Source organism: Pseudorca crassidens, chromosome 16, assembly GCF_039906515.1.
Source record: "Pseudorca crassidens isolate mPseCra1 chromosome 16, mPseCra1.hap1, whole genome shotgun sequence".
Taxonomy (NCBI): Eukaryota; Metazoa; Chordata; class Mammalia; order Artiodactyla; family Delphinidae; genus Pseudorca; species Pseudorca crassidens.
This window is the reverse complement of record NC_090311.1, coordinates 34,254,361-34,269,359: the sequence shown is the minus strand read 5'-3', so window position 1 is coordinate 34,269,359 and position 14,999 is coordinate 34,254,361. Positions and strand designations below refer to the sequence as shown.

At 46.5% G+C, this 14,999-nt stretch overlaps 1 protein-coding gene and 1 pseudogene across 4 annotated transcripts; one reads left to right on the top strand and one right to left on the bottom strand.

Annotated features, from left to right (window-relative positions):
• Positions 1-2,626: 2,626 nt before the first annotated feature.
• LOC137208991 (myristoylated alanine-rich C-kinase substrate-like) lies at positions 2,627-12,794 on the bottom strand. Of its 4 annotated transcripts, none has more exons than XR_010935857.1 (2): positions 6,507-12,794; positions 2,627-5,677 (listed from the first exon to the last, which is right to left on the bottom strand). XR_010935857.1 is itself a non-coding variant. In XM_067710001.1 (2 exons), the coding sequence occupies exons 1-2, from the start codon at positions 7,911-7,913 to the stop codon at positions 6,327-6,329; spliced, it is 1,083 nt and encodes a 360-aa protein (XP_067566102.1). In that variant the 5' UTR covers positions 7,914-12,794; the 3' UTR covers positions 2,627-6,326. The 4 variants fall into 4 exon arrangements, 3 of the variants coding, with proteins under 3 accessions (XP_067566102.1, XP_067566100.1, XP_067566101.1); XM_067710001.1 differs by having other exon boundaries at positions 2,627-6,728; positions 7,233-12,794; XM_067709999.1 differs by having other exon boundaries at positions 2,627-9,858; positions 11,222-12,794.
• LOC137208453 (serine/threonine-protein kinase MARK2 pseudogene) lies at positions 3,657-6,308 on the top strand (annotated as a pseudogene).
• Positions 12,795-14,999: the final 2,205 nt, after the last annotated feature.

Genomic DNA, 14,999 nt, shown 5'->3' with positions numbered 1-14,999 from the left:
TCTGAAAGTTTCCTTATGTCCCTTTGGTTTGGTTTGGTTTTTGTGGGATTAAATGAGATTACCCTCTTAAGAAATTTTTAAGTGCATAATACAGGTTCTGTGCCATACAGCACGTCTCCAGAACTAATGCATCTTGCATAAGTGAAACTATACCGATTGAAAAACTCCCCATTTCCCCTCCCCCCAGCCCCTGGTAACCACTGTTCTAGTCTCCGTTTCTAGGAGCTTGACTATTTTAGGTCCCTTACGTAAGTGGAATCATTCAGTATCCGTCCTTCTGTGACTGGCTCATTTCACTTAGCATAATATCCACAGGTTCATCGGTGGAATCTTAAAGAGATTTCTGCCCTCCTGTGTTCATTGCAGCACGGTTCACAATAGCCAAGGTATGGAGACATGTCCTAAATGTCCATTGACAGATGAATAAAGAAGATGTGGTGTTTACATACAGTGGAATATTATTCAGCCTTAAAAAGAAGGAAACACCATGAGCTCCTGAGAGGAGCTTCCTGTGGAGCAGGAAGGACATGCAGGTTGAGAAATAGTAGACAGAGGTCTAGAACATAAGGCCAGTGGGGACTGGGTTACTTTGGAGTTGAGGGAGAGATGGTGTAAAGTAATTCGAGGAAGGAGAGTATTAAGGGCCCAGAGAAGAAATCACAGGAGTTTAGAAGTTCTTTCTAACTGCTCTTAAGGAACTGATGAACCTTGTGACCAGGTTTTCCTCATGTTTCATTTATTGCAGCATAACAAATCACCCCCAAACTCAAATTTAAACAATGAGAATTTACCATTTCCTACAAGTCTACAGGTGATTTCAGTGGTTCCTTGGTCTTGACCACGTTCATTTCCACAGCTGCTATCAGCTGTGGGATCCACTGATCATCGCTGGGCTATCTACCTCCCATGTTTGGGCAGGTCTGCAGGCTGGTCTAGGGTGGCCCAGAATGAGACACCTGGGCTGCCACCCACGTGCTCTGTTATCCTCTGGTAGGTGGTGGTAGAGGCCCCAGAGAGACAGAACGTAAGTACGCAAAGCCTCTGGAGGCCTAGGCTTGGAATGGACGTACCTGCCATTTCTGCCACACTCCTTTGGCCAGAGCAAGTGGTAAGGTCAAACCCAGAGTCAAGATGGGAGGATATTATCAAATGTGTGGATCCAGGGAGGGGAGAAAAATTGGGACCATAATCAATCTACTGTACCATCCCAGCCCCAATTTCAAATCTGCCACCCCACCGTCAGAGAGGCCCAGTGAATGACAGAATCATTAAGACTTCGGGATCTGCCAGACTTGGATTCAAACCTACTTCCTTGTCTGAGTGTGTTTGGGCAAGTTACTTAATCACTCTGGCCTTGGGCTCCTCATCTGCAAAAGGACAATAATAATCCCTCTCTCTCAGGGCTGCGAGGATGAAATGACATGCACTGTGAAGAGGCTCAAGGATTGATTATAACATGTGGGGCTTGGAGTCGTGGGGGAACCGCAGGGAAACCCTAGGTGCCCCTCTTTCCTCCAGTCTTTAAGTGGGACATGGAGGATGGGAAGGAGATAAGGAGGAAAGGATGAGAAGGATTAAGGGTGGGTGGAGAGGGTGGTGTGGTGAGAGCCCCCGTGCAGGGCCTCAGGAGGAACCTGAAGAAAGCAGAGCGCCCTCCTGTGCAGTCACAATGGCCCTGCTGTCCGAGCATCTGCAGGCATGCATCAACCCTGGAAGCAAACACAGCTGGCTCTCTCCAGGGAACAGGGAAGAAAGAACAAGTCATGAATTCATCAAGGCAGCTCAACTACTCCGGGAAAGGGGTCTTTTTTTTTTTTTGGCCGCACAGGCAGGCAGGATCTTAGTTGGCCAACCAGGGATCAAAACCGTGTCCCCTGCAGTGGAAGCACAGTCTTAACCACTGGACCACCAGGGAAGTCCTGGAAAGGGGTCTTGTGTCACCCTCACCTGACATGACGGGGCTGTGGCCTCTCCCCTGACTGGCTTCTGCACACATCTGTTTGTGTGTTTGCATGTGAGAAACAGGCAGAGACAAATGCTCCCTGAGAAGAAAAGAACTCCATTTAACAATAAGGCTACAGAAGCCAAGAGACCATTTGGCTTATCCTCCTAGTTTCACAGATGAGCAAACTGAGGCAGTGAGGCCAAGTGGCTCTTGCCAGTGGACACAGCCAGCTACTGAGCCTGGACCAGAGCACAGGGGTCCTGCCTGCCTTGCAAGTTCAGGTTTCCAAAACCACCCTTGGGTTGGACAGATTCACTAAAAGGAATCACAGAACTCACTGAAAGCTGTTATACTCACAGTTACGGTTTATTTCAGGGAAAGGATACAGATCAAAATTAGCCAGAAGAAGAGATACAAAGGGTAGAGTATGGGAGGTTCCCAAATGCAAAGCTTCGACTGGGCTTCCCTGGTGGCGCAGTGGTTGGGAGTCCGCCTGCCGATGCAGGGGACGCGGGTTCGTGCCCCGGTCCGGGAGGATCCCGCGTGCCGCGGAGCGGCTGGGCCCGTGAGCCGTGGCCGCTGGGTCTGCGCGTCCGGAGCCTGTGCTCCGCAACGGAGGAGGCCACAGCAGTGAGAGGCCCGCATACTGCAAAAAAAAAAAAAAAAAAAAAAAAAAAAGCTTCGACTGTCCTCAGAACGTATGACCCTCCAGATGTTGATACTGACGTATGGCACTACGCATGGAGTGTGGCCAACCTGGGAAGTTCACCCGAGCTTCAGTGTCTAGAGGTTTTACTGGGGCTTCATTCCATAAGCATGAGTGATTGATTTATTGTCCATAGGATTGAACTTAGACTCCAGCCCCGCTCCACCCCCTGGAGGTGAGGCTGATATCACCTGGCCTGAGCAGACCAAGATTCACCTCATTAGCATAAACTATCAGGTGTGAGCAAAGGGGCCCAACATGAATAACAAAGACGTGCCCATCACTTGGAAAATTCCAGGGGTTTAAAGGTTATCTCCCAGGAACCAGGGACAAAGGTCAGACCAATCTGGGCAGGGCCAAGTTCTTTACTACATACCTTCCATCTGCTTATGCCTTATAAAGGCAGTTACAGTGAAAAATAAAGATAGCTATACTGAGCGTGTGCTAGATGTCAGACATTGTACACGTATTTTGTCTAATTCTCACAACAACCCTGCAAAATTGGTGTTATTTAGCCCTATTTTACTGATAAGAAAATTGAAGCTCAGAAAGTCACCTGAAGTTTTAGAGCTGGAAAATAAACAGATCTGACTATGTTGACGTACTCTTTGGGCCATTAGATTGATGTTGCGAACTTCATTCTTTCATTCATTCAACAAACATTTATTCAAGCCTACTACGTGCCAGTAACGGTTTTAGGTGATGAAGATATAGCAAAGAACAGACAAAAAAACCACTTGCACAGAGTTGATACTCAAATAGGAGAGACAGACAACAGGCACTAAATATGCAAAATAAATAATATTTGAATAATTTAAAGCATTGCGTGTACTTTGTATGGACCTTGATCTGGATGCTGGTTAAGTACGTGAATTCAATTTGCAAGCAGCCACCAAGCAGCACACTGATGATTTGCGCCCTTTTCAGTATCTACAGTATAGTTGATAAAACATCTTTAAAAAGTCATGCAGGGGTGTCTTGGTTCCCTCCTCTTAACTATCGGTGATGACACCCAGCCACCCCTACCCGCATCTCATGCTGAATAAGAGGGGAACAGAACACAGTGTATTGTTGGTTTAAAAAGAGTAGACGTCGTGCTTTCTCAACTCACAACAGTAACCTCTACATTTAAAGCTGCTGAAACTGACACAGTGAGTTCTCTGGCTCATGGAAGGGAGGAATCTACGAAGAACTGGGTGAAACTGTAAATAAAACCTGAGAACTATCTTCCCTTAATAGATGTTAATAATGTACCTTATTCTGTCTTATGCAACAGAACATTTTCACACAGTATCATGATGCCAGTTAAGTTGTGGCATCATTTTGAGAGCAATCAATTTGAGTTTAAAGAAAAAGAAATTGAATATTTTAAGTGTAGACATTACGAGCTCTTAAAAAGCCAAAATTACAGCTTTTCAAACTAGAAATAAAAAGGCACTGAAGCATCCTACAGGTTTTAATTTCTAACAAGATATTGATAGGCATAACCCATATAAACAGAAGCCCTTTGGGGTCCTCAATTTTTTTTTTTTGGCTGCTCCGCTCACAGCATGTGGAACTTCCCTGACCAGGGATCGAACCTGTGCCCCATGCAGTGGAAGTGTAGAGTCTTAACCACTTGACCATCAGGGAAGTCCCTAATTTTTTTTTATGAGTAATGGGTCTCACTTGAGATCGAAAAGTGAGAAAATCACTGTGGTTATCCCCAACTTTGTTGATAGGTCTGTTTCTTCCTATGACCTCATAAGGAGCTATTGTTTTAGAATTCCAAGAACCAAATAAGTTCCCAGTTAGGACTAGTTTATGAGTCCTTCTGGCTCAGTAAGCTGCTTTTCAGTGACCTGAGCGACTCTGACGAAAGTTAGCTTGTTTTCTCCTTGGCATTTTGGTCTATTTTAGTTGTTGGGGCTTATTTTTTTCCCCCTATATTATTTTTTCCTCACTTCTTTTCTTTATTCTTTAATTTTACTTTTTTTTGGCGGTACGCGGGCCTCTCACTGTTGTGGCTTCTCCCGTTGCGGAGCGCAGGCTCCGGACGCGCAGGCCCAGCGGCCATGGCTCACGGGCCCAGCCGCTCCGCGGCATGTGGGATCTCCCCGGACCGGGGCACGAACCCGTGATCCCTGCATCAGCAGGCGGACTCTCAACCACTGCACCACCAGGGAAGCCCTAATTTTACTTTTATTATTTTTCTTTCCCTCAATTTTTTTCTTTTTAAATTTAGCTTGTTAGTATTTGCTTTTGTTTCTTTTTACTTTTGTCTGGCATTGTGTTTTGATTCAGTCATAAAGACCAGTTCATGGGGTGAACTTTGAACTGGTTTTCTTTTGATTTGGACCAAGCTTCTCACCAGCTCTTCCCAGATGTAAGCCGACGTTAGGACGCCTCGACTCCAAGCACAGCAGTGAGTCCAGCGTGCTGCGGGGCCTCTGAGCCGTCTCTGTTGAGGAGAGACCCAGATTCACATGGTGTCCTCTAGACCCTTGAGACGGCTGGCAAGGAAGACTGGGCTACGGTGAAGTTGGCCGGCACATCCTGGCTGGGAAAGCGAGAGCCGTGAAGATCGTTGATGAGACTCAGCGGAACTCCTCCAGCCTCCGGAGACTGTCCCGCAAAGCAGGAATCATGAAGGTTTGGATCATCTCAACACAGTGAAGTATTTGAAGTGATGGAGGCTGAGGAAACTCTCGGCCTTTGCGGAGAGGAGGACGCTAGTGGAGGAGACGTGTTTGAGTACCTCGTGGCTCATGGCAGTAGGAAAGCAAAGTAGCTGAGAGCAGAGTCCACCAGGAGGGTATTGTCCACAGAGATTTAAAGGCAGAAAACCTGCTCTTGGACGTAAACATCACACTTTGGCTTCAGCAACAAATGCACCTTTTACAACAAGCTGGACACCTTCTGGGGTGGTCCCCCTCATGCTGCCCGGAACTCTTCCAGGGAAGAAGCACAGGAAGTCATTCTGTCGACACTGGCCGATGGATTCCTGCCTCTTGATGGACAGAACTTCAAGGACTGCCAGAGGGGTACTAGGACAGAATATATTATGTTCTCTTCTGCATATTTATGGAATGAAAATCTGTTTAAGAAATCTCTGATTCTCAGTAAGAAGTAAGAGCAAATCATGAAGGATCCGTGGATTACTGTGGGTCATGGATATGAGGAACTAAAGCTCTACATGGAGCCGCTCTCTGACTACCAGAAACCCCCAGCTGACTGAATTCATGGCGTCCATGGTTACACGTGGAGACAGAGATCCAGGACTCACTGACAGGCCGGAAAGACAAGGTAATGTTCCACTATCTGCTCCTGGGTTATAAGAGATCTGAGCCAGAGGGCTACCGGGTCACCCTGAAGCCTCAGCCTTCAGCGGATCTAACCGCAGCGCTCCTTCCCCGCCCCCAGGAACGGCACAGGGTCCCCGCCAGCTGCAAGCAGCACATTCCCACCTCTAACTGCTGCTCTGAGAACACTCCGCCGGGGAGGAACGCAGATGTGGCGGAGGATCAGGGCGCAGGGCGGCGGCCACAGCACAGCCCTCGAGCGGCAGGGGAAGAAGACCGCCGCTGCCGCCCACCCCCAGCGCCCTCTCCACCGGCACAAATCAGAGCAGGAATCCCCCGCGCTGGGAGAGCGCCAGCCTCGGCCAGGCCTCCGTGAGCAACGGCCAAGGCAGCCTCACCGTGCGGGTCCGGGGCCCCCTTGGCTCCGGCTTCGGCCACAGTCTAACCCAGCCCCGCCTGCACCAGGAATCCAAGTGCAGCCCACGGGGGCCTCCGGGCCCCGCCCCGCGGAGAGTACCTGTGTGGAACCCAAGCCCAGCACAGCCCCCACCTGTCCCCGAGTCCACCCGTCTACCTGCAGGGTCAGTAGGGAGTGGAGCCCCGGCTCTGTCCAAAGGGAACTTCGCCCACAGGGGCAGCCCGACAGGTGCCAGACCCAGACATTCTGCCCTGAGGTGAGACCCCAGCCTCCGCCAGCGGCAAAAGCCATGATCGGCTCCACCGGGAGCTTCTTCAGGAAGTTCAAGTCCAAATCGACAGGAAGAAATCGAGGTTTGCCGGAGGAACCTGAATGAAGCTGAAAGCCAAGACAGAGGGATGACACTCCTCACTCACGTGGTGAGCAGCCGAGGCAGAGATGAAACGTGAGCCGCGCTCACTACACTTGAGATGGACGATGGAGACCCCGAGCTCCGTGGAGCGGGAGGAGAGGATGCGGGGGCAAGGAGCGGGATGCGGGGGCAGGAGAGGATGCGGGGGCAGGAGAGGATGCGGAGGCAGGAGACGATGCAGGGACAGGAGAGGATGCGGGGGCAAGAGAGGATGCGGGGGCAGGAGAGGATGCGGAGGCAGGAGACGATGCGGGGGCGGGCGGCGCTCCAAGCGAGCAGGTGCAGGTGCGGCCAAAGCAGGAACCGCAGCTGTGCGAGCAGCCGGGACTCGCGAGCAGGGAGGGCGGCCTTCCGACCCGGGGAATCGAAACGCGGACCCCCGTCTCCACGGCTTCCAGAAGCATCGCCTCCGGAACCAACGCCCGGGGACCAGAGGAGGGCTGCCCCGAGCTGAGGCCGCGCTCGCCCACCTGGTCCAACTCGCAACCAGGCAGGGCGTCTCCTTGGAACCCTGCTCCCACCGCGGCCTCCTCCTCTTCTCTTCCGCCCAGTGGGGAGGCGCGATGCCCTGTAAGATAAACACAGGCGACTCCAGTGAGAACACACAGCTGTTTACTCAGAGTCGACGGAGTGGCCACCATCACTTGCGTCTGGCGGGGACCCCAGACAGGCAGGGCGGTAGGAAGCTCCCAGGTGGAAAGGGAAGGCTCAGGGCGAGTTGATGGAAGCTGCTGGCCAGCGGCCCCCTCTCCTCCCCGCTCCACTGGGACACCGAGCCTGGATCTCTGGAGCTCCCCGGGAGGGGCTCGGGCCCCTAGCAGGGCCCACTTCTTCTCTGCCCGCTCCGCCCCACATTCCCCTCCAAGCAAACCACCAGCGCAGCCTGCCCCGACCTCAGCCCCTGGGCTGCAGAGGTGTGTGGGGTGGGGGCTCTGGTCTCCTTCCACCGTGCGCCCTGAGCCCTCCCTCCTTCTCCAGAGCTGGCGTTTCTCCACAGGGCGCTGGGCAAGGGGTGGCTGTCCTCCTTGCCAGCTCTGTGCCATCACTCCCCCACGCACTCTGGGGCTGGGAGTGTGGAGGGGCTGCAGGGACATTAGGTTCCCCCTGGGGCCCCTGGGTCGTTGGTCTCCCTGGTGACAGGGACACAGCATTCTCCGTTCTAGGAGAGCCTTTGTCTGAAAGCACCACTACGCCACCACCCACCATCCTCTTCCCCATCGCTTCCCTGGATTGCACTGATCTGGGCCACATCTAGTTCCTCTGCAGTGAGCTCCTCCCACCGGACCCTGCTGCCTCAGCTTTCTGTCTCCCAGCCATCCCTTCCTGACAATGTCGCCTGTCCATGGGCTGGGGGACAGATTGGGCAGAGTGGCTCCCTGCCTGCTAACCCCGCAGCTGGTGTGGAGACGGATGGTTATGGGCGCTGGCTGGTGATGGCGCTGCATCCCCCACTTAGACCAAGGGCTCCCCTTCCCCTCCATTCCCTATTCCTGCCCTGTGGAACAGGCTGGATGCTCTGAGGGGTCCAAGAAAACATGGCTTTGCTCCCAAATGGGGTGGGGGCCAGGGGGACCCCAGCAAGTGGCCCCTCCCCTCCCAGCATCCCCTCCTGCACTTAGTTTCTCCTGGGATCAAATGCATAGTAATGAGAATTACTCATTACTAGTAGGGGAAAAACTTTAGTCCTCTATAAAAGACTTTTAATCTGAGAGAAATGGGGAGACACTGGGGAGTTGTCACAGAGAGTTGTCACAGGGGAGTTGACATTGGCTGATGCTATGTTTTCTCAGGATCCCTGTGTTTGATAAAGCGTTTAGGGGGACAAAGGCAGAAGCAGACGGATGCCAGGAAACAGTGCCACATTCCAGATGAGTGGTGATGGTAGACTGGACCGGGTCATGGATGCAAAGGTGGGAAGAGGAGTGTGTCCCCGTGGCTGGCAGCTTGCACCTGCTGAATTAGCAATCAGCTGGCCTGATTTCTGACGGCCTCCAGCAGGGCTCTCTCTGCCTCCCAGACCCAGTGTGGCTTCCCATCCTCTTCTCCTGATCTCTTCTCCAAGACCCCCTCTTCCAGCTAATTCTCAGAAGATTCAAGCGGCATAGGCCAGGGGAGTGCTATAAGATGTAAGTAGAGAGTAAAGGAGTAAAGGAGAGATGACACAGAGAAAGACAAGGTTATCAGTTCATGGGTCTCAGTTGCAAGCAATGGAAACCAACTCAGGTTGAGTCTGACAAGAAAGGAATTTATAATGTTGGGTAGATCACGAAATTGCCAATATGGATGGAGAGCCAGGTTCTATGAAACACAGGACCAATGCCCACTACTACATGGCACAACTAGTCGAGTGTGGACATCCCTACCACCACCAGCAAGCAAAAGAGTCTACATCTTGCACCACCAACCCCTCTAGCACTGCACCCTGCATACCATTTGCTGCCACTGCTGCCCTAGGAACTCCATCCATGTGGAGGCTCCCAGTCCCTACCACTTTGAGTCACTGGTTCCTACTTCCAAGTCACTGTAAGTCACTGGACCATGCCCTAGCTGCAAGGGAGTCTAGGAAAGCAAGAGTTTGGCATTTTCATCTCCCATTGAGTGAGGCAACCTCTGCATCCCACTATGGCTAATAAGGGTGGGAAAAGACCAAACATCCAAGGGATTGCAGATGCAATAGACAAGTGTCCATAAGAGAAAGTATATCAGTTGGGGACCAGTGAATGAACTATGATTATAAAATTACCAGACCGATTTCACTCTGTGGCTCTAATCTGCACTACCTGAAGGAAAACCCAAGAGAAAAATTATTCTCCTGAGGGAACCACCTGAAATGAAACACTTGTTTGGATATTTGTTTAAATATTATTGTCAACAGCCTGATAACATTTTTATGAAACAATGTTTCTGACAGATAGATAAATAGATAGACAGACACACATTACACTCAAATCCGGACAATATCATTTGACACGCCCTCTGATCCAGCTGTAACTAGAGCTGAATAAACCCTTGGAACGCCCAGGTATTCAAACAAATAAATTACCTTTTCAACCAGTTAGTTTGAGATGAGTTTCTGTCACTTGCACTTAAGAGAATCTGAAATATTTGAATAAAATTGGCACTTAACATTTGTTGATGCTATTTGTTTGTACTACAGACATAAATGGACTTATATGAGAGTGCTTTTAATTCATATCAGAAGGAAATGGAAAATAAAAACAGAAATGATTGTGTTATTTATTTTTAAATAAAAATTTATTTTTATTCAGATTTATTTTTATAACCCTTCATCTGTGAGAACTGATAAATTTTATTTTCTTTACAATTTTTTCTTAGTTTTTAATGTTTAGTTTTTCTTAATATTTGTAAGTGGGACAAAAGCATGTTTAACAAAAAGCTGAGGTCCTACTGTATTTTGAAAAATTTATACATTGCAGGCAAGGCAGGTTCTACTTGTTCCTGGAAAGGAACAAATATTGACATAGATTTAAGGCCAATTTGTGAAAGAACAGATGTTAAAACTTAAGCTATTTATAAAATATGAGAGGAAAGGAACAAAGAAGATTACATTTGTGATTAAATATAGTAATAGTATAAAACTAGGGTCAATTAAACATTTGAGTCTAGCACTGATGCCCCCTTATCCTCAACACACACACACACACACACACACACACACACACACACACACACAGCAGTTACTCTGCTCTAAGGGTTCTAGGACACTAGATTAAACTTAAATAGTACATAAAATGTGTATAAGAATTTTACGAGATAGTTCCCACTAATCATCAAAAAATGAACAAGGGCATTTACCTCCCCACCCCTCCTATAACTTCTAAAATGATAGTAAAGGGAATAATTTACAAGGTCAAACCACAAGGATAAGCAGAAGTGGCAGGAAGACAATAGCAATAAAAGTTTGGAAGCAAGAATGCATGTGTACAAGTAGTAACTTTTCTGCAAACATGAGGAAGCCAAACCCTAACCAGTAGCAACAGAGTGTGAGCAAGCTCTTCCCTGCTGCGGCCCCTCAGAAGCTCTGGACCAGAGGCGTCAGGGACCCTGTGGAGGATCAGGTGGGTGAAAACTCGGGGAAGTCAATGCAAGTCTGAACACAGTGGCTGGAAGCCCATATCCACTCCACTGGTTGAAGACTGGAGGTTTACTCCCTGGAGATGCTCATTCAACAAAGCTCTGGACTCTAGGGCCCAGCCTATCCTGTAGGCAGTAAGGCTGTGCTGAAAACACGGGAACAAGTGAGAATCTACACACCAAACAGTGAGCCTCTTGTCCACTAGGCTCCCCGAATATTGGGGGTTAATTTAGCGTGCAGCTTTCAGGCTACCTTTACTCTCTTCTGTTTATATTTATATGTTTTGAATTCTTTACAATAACATGTATCATTTATATATGTAAACAAAATTCAGGAGGTAAATTACTTCCAACTTAGACATACCAGGCACCAAAGAATGTGTTGCTTTGCTCCAACAAAGAAATGACATCTTGAAGAGCAGCTAAGTTGGAGTGACCATCCAAGTAAGTTGATAATTCACTGTTATTCACCAAGATCCACCTTCCCTTTGCATAGACATAATCGAGCAATCCTTTAAAGAGAAAGAAATTGGGGTTAAGACTGCACAACTGATAAGTGTCTGACCAGAATTCAAACCCATTTGTCGGGCTCCAAAGTCTAAGCGGACGTCCCACACCGTAAGACCTCAGAGGCTCTGGAATCACATCAAGTTGCCACCCAAAATCTGGACTTGCAGATCCATCACTAGGAATTAGTTAGTCTCACTTTTTGGTGAAGAATACATTTTTTTAAAAATCACCGTCTCCCAAACATTAAATAAATTGCAAGGTGGGTACCAAGGTAAGATCCAATCCTTCTCCCGCGGTAATTGAATGATCTCTGATGGAAGTTTAAATCATGACTGTCTTTCTAGATGGCCGTTTGGTAACGAATCAACATCCTTAACGGCCGCGATGGGCGCAAGCGGCGGGACTGCCGGGAGACCGAGCTGTCCGTTGCCCTCCAGCCTCGCGCCTGTGTCCCTGCTTGGAGCCCCAGCTCCTGGGACTTGGGCCACCGAGTCCGCCAGAGCTCCGGGAGGCGCTGAAGCGCTAGGCGAGGCTTTGACAACGACAAGGTCACTTGCAAATTGCCTGCCGAGGGTGAAAAGAGCTTAAACTCTGTGGCCAAACTGCAGAACGTGAGGAGCTTGGAGGAAACGCGAACAGTTTCATCCCGTAGACCGTGCACCAAGGCGAAAAGCCACTGCGGGAGAGGATGTGGACCCGGCTAAGGCCCAAAATTCTGACAGTGATTCACGACATTTTATGACCCGTTCCTGGCTGTTCCTCCGCAGATAACAGCAGGTCACCTAAAGCAACCTCACACAAACAGGAACTGCACGTCCCCTTCACGAACGAGTCCGCAGCGACGAGCGCCAGCCTTCCAGCTGTAGAGCCAAGACAAAGAAAATGATCAGGAATAAAGAGGGGCATTACATAATGATGGGTCGATTCCCCAAGAAGCGATAACAATCTTTAATGTGGATGAACCTAACAACAGAGAGTCAAAATTTGTGTGGCAAAGATGGATAGAATTGAAAGAGAAATAAACCAATCCTCTACATAGTTGGCGACTCCAACACCTCTCTATCAGAAATGGACAGATCCAGCAGGCAGAACATCAGCTAAGGATGTAGTTGAACTGAACTGCACCATCAGTCAATTGGATCTGTTGACGTCTATAGATTACTTCATCCAGCAATGCAGAGTATACATTTTTCTCAACCTCACATGGAACACTCACCAAGATAGACTACATTCTGGGGTGTAAAACGCATTTTAACAAATTCAAAACAGAAATAATACAGTGTACTCTCAGACCACAATGGAATTAAACTAGAAATCAAAAACAGAAAGATAGGGCTTCCCTGGTGGCGCAGCGGTTGAGAGTCCACCTGCCGATGCAGGGGTCGCGGGTTCATGCCCCGGTCTGGGAAGATCCCACATGCCACAGAGCGGCTGGGCCTGTGAGCCATGGCCGCTGAGCCTGCGCGTCCGAAGCCTGTGCTCTGCAACGGGAGAAGCCACAACAGTGAGAGGCCCGTGTACCACAAAAAACCCCAAAAAAACAGAAAGATAGCTGCAAAACCCCCAAATAACAGAAGATTAAATAACATACTTCTAAATAACACACAAGTCAAAAAACAAGTCTCAAGAGAAATTAAAAAAATTTTTGGAACTAAATTAAAATACAACTTATAAAAATTTGTAGTATCCAACAAAAATGATGCTAAAAGAAAATATATATAGCATTGAATGCATGTATTAGAAAAGAAGGAAGATCTAATATCTGTAAGCCTCAACCTTAGTAAACTAGAAAACAGCAAACTAAATCCAAAATAAATAGAAGAAAAGAAAAATAAAAAATTAGAGCAGAAATCAATGAAATTGAATATAAGAAATCAATAGGGAAAATCAAAGAAACCAAAAACTGGTTCTCTGAAAGATCAGTAAAATCGATAAGCCTCCAGCCAAGCTAACCAAGAAAGAGAAGACACAAATTGCTAATATCAGACATGAAAAAGAGGCCAGCACTACTGATCCCACAGACATTAAAACAATAATAGAGGAATATTATGAACAACTCCATGTGCACAAATTCTGTTGATCTTTTTAAAGAAACAAATTTAGGTTTTGTTGATTTTCTCTATTCTTTTTTCTATTCTTTATTTCATTTATCGTTTCTCTAATCTTTATTATTTCCTTTCTTCTGTGACATTTGGGTTTAGTTTTCTCCTCTTTTTCCAGTTATTTAATGTAAACAATTAGGTGATTGATTTGAGAAATTTCTTCTTCATTAATATATGTATTTACAGCTATAAATTTCCCTCCTAGCACTGCTTTGGCTGTATCTCATAATTTTTAGTATGTTGTATTTTATTTTAAACATCTTTATTGGAGTATAATTGCTTTACAATGGTGTATTAGTTTCTGCTGTATAACAAAATGAATCAGCTATACATATAGTATGTTGTATTTTTATTTTCATTTTCCTCATGCTATTCTCATTTCCCTTGTGATTTCTTCCTTGACCCATTCGTTCTTTAAGTGTATGTTGCTTAATTTCCACATATTTGTTAATTTTCTATTTTTTTCCTTCTGTTATTGATTTCTAGTTTTATTCCATTGAAATAAGAAAGGTACTTTGTATGATACCAATCTTTTAAAATTTATTAAGTTTTGGTTGTGGATTAACATATAGTCTATCCTAGAGAATATTCTATTTGTGCTTGAGAAGAATGTATTCTGCTGTTGTTCAGTGAAGTGTTCTGTATGTGTGTTTTAGGTCTACCTGGTTTATAGTGTTGTCAAAGACCTCTGTTTCCTTATTGAGCTTCTGTCTGGCTGTTCTATCCATTATTGGAAGTGAGGTATTGAAATAGTCAACTATTATTGTAGAATTGTCCACTTTTCCCTTCATTTCTGTCAATTTTTACTCCATATAACTCGGGGCTATGTTATTAGATAGGTATCCATTTATAATTCTTATATATTCTTGATGAACTGAAACTTTTATCAATATATAATATCCTTTTTTGTCTCATAACCTTTTTTGACAATCTATTTTGTCTGATAATAATATAACAACCCCAGCTCTCTTTTGGTTACTATTTTCATGGAATATCTTTTCCATCCTTTTACTTTTAATCTCTTTGTGTCTTTGTATCCAAAATAAGTCTCCTTTAGACAACATGTGGTTGTATTATACATATACAAAATATATATATTATCTGCATGAGGAAAACTACAAAATTCTGATGAAAGAAATCAATAAAATCTAAATAAATGGAGAGATATTCCATATTCATGGACAGGAAGACTCATGTTAAGATATCAGTTCTTCCTAACGTGATCTATAGATTCAACACAGTCCCAATCAAAATCCTACCAAGTTACTTTTAGAATAACAACAAACTGATTCTAAAGTTTATATCAAAGGCAAAAGACCCAGAATAGCCAAAACAATATTGAAGAACAAAGTTGGAGGACTGACATTACCGACTTCAAGACTTACTATAAAGCTACAGTAATGAAGATAGTGTGTATTAAACAAGAGACAAATAGATCAATGCAACAGAAGAGAGAGCCCAGAAATAGACCCTTACAAATATAGCCAACCAATACTTGACAAAAAGGCAAAGGCAATTCAATGGAGAAAG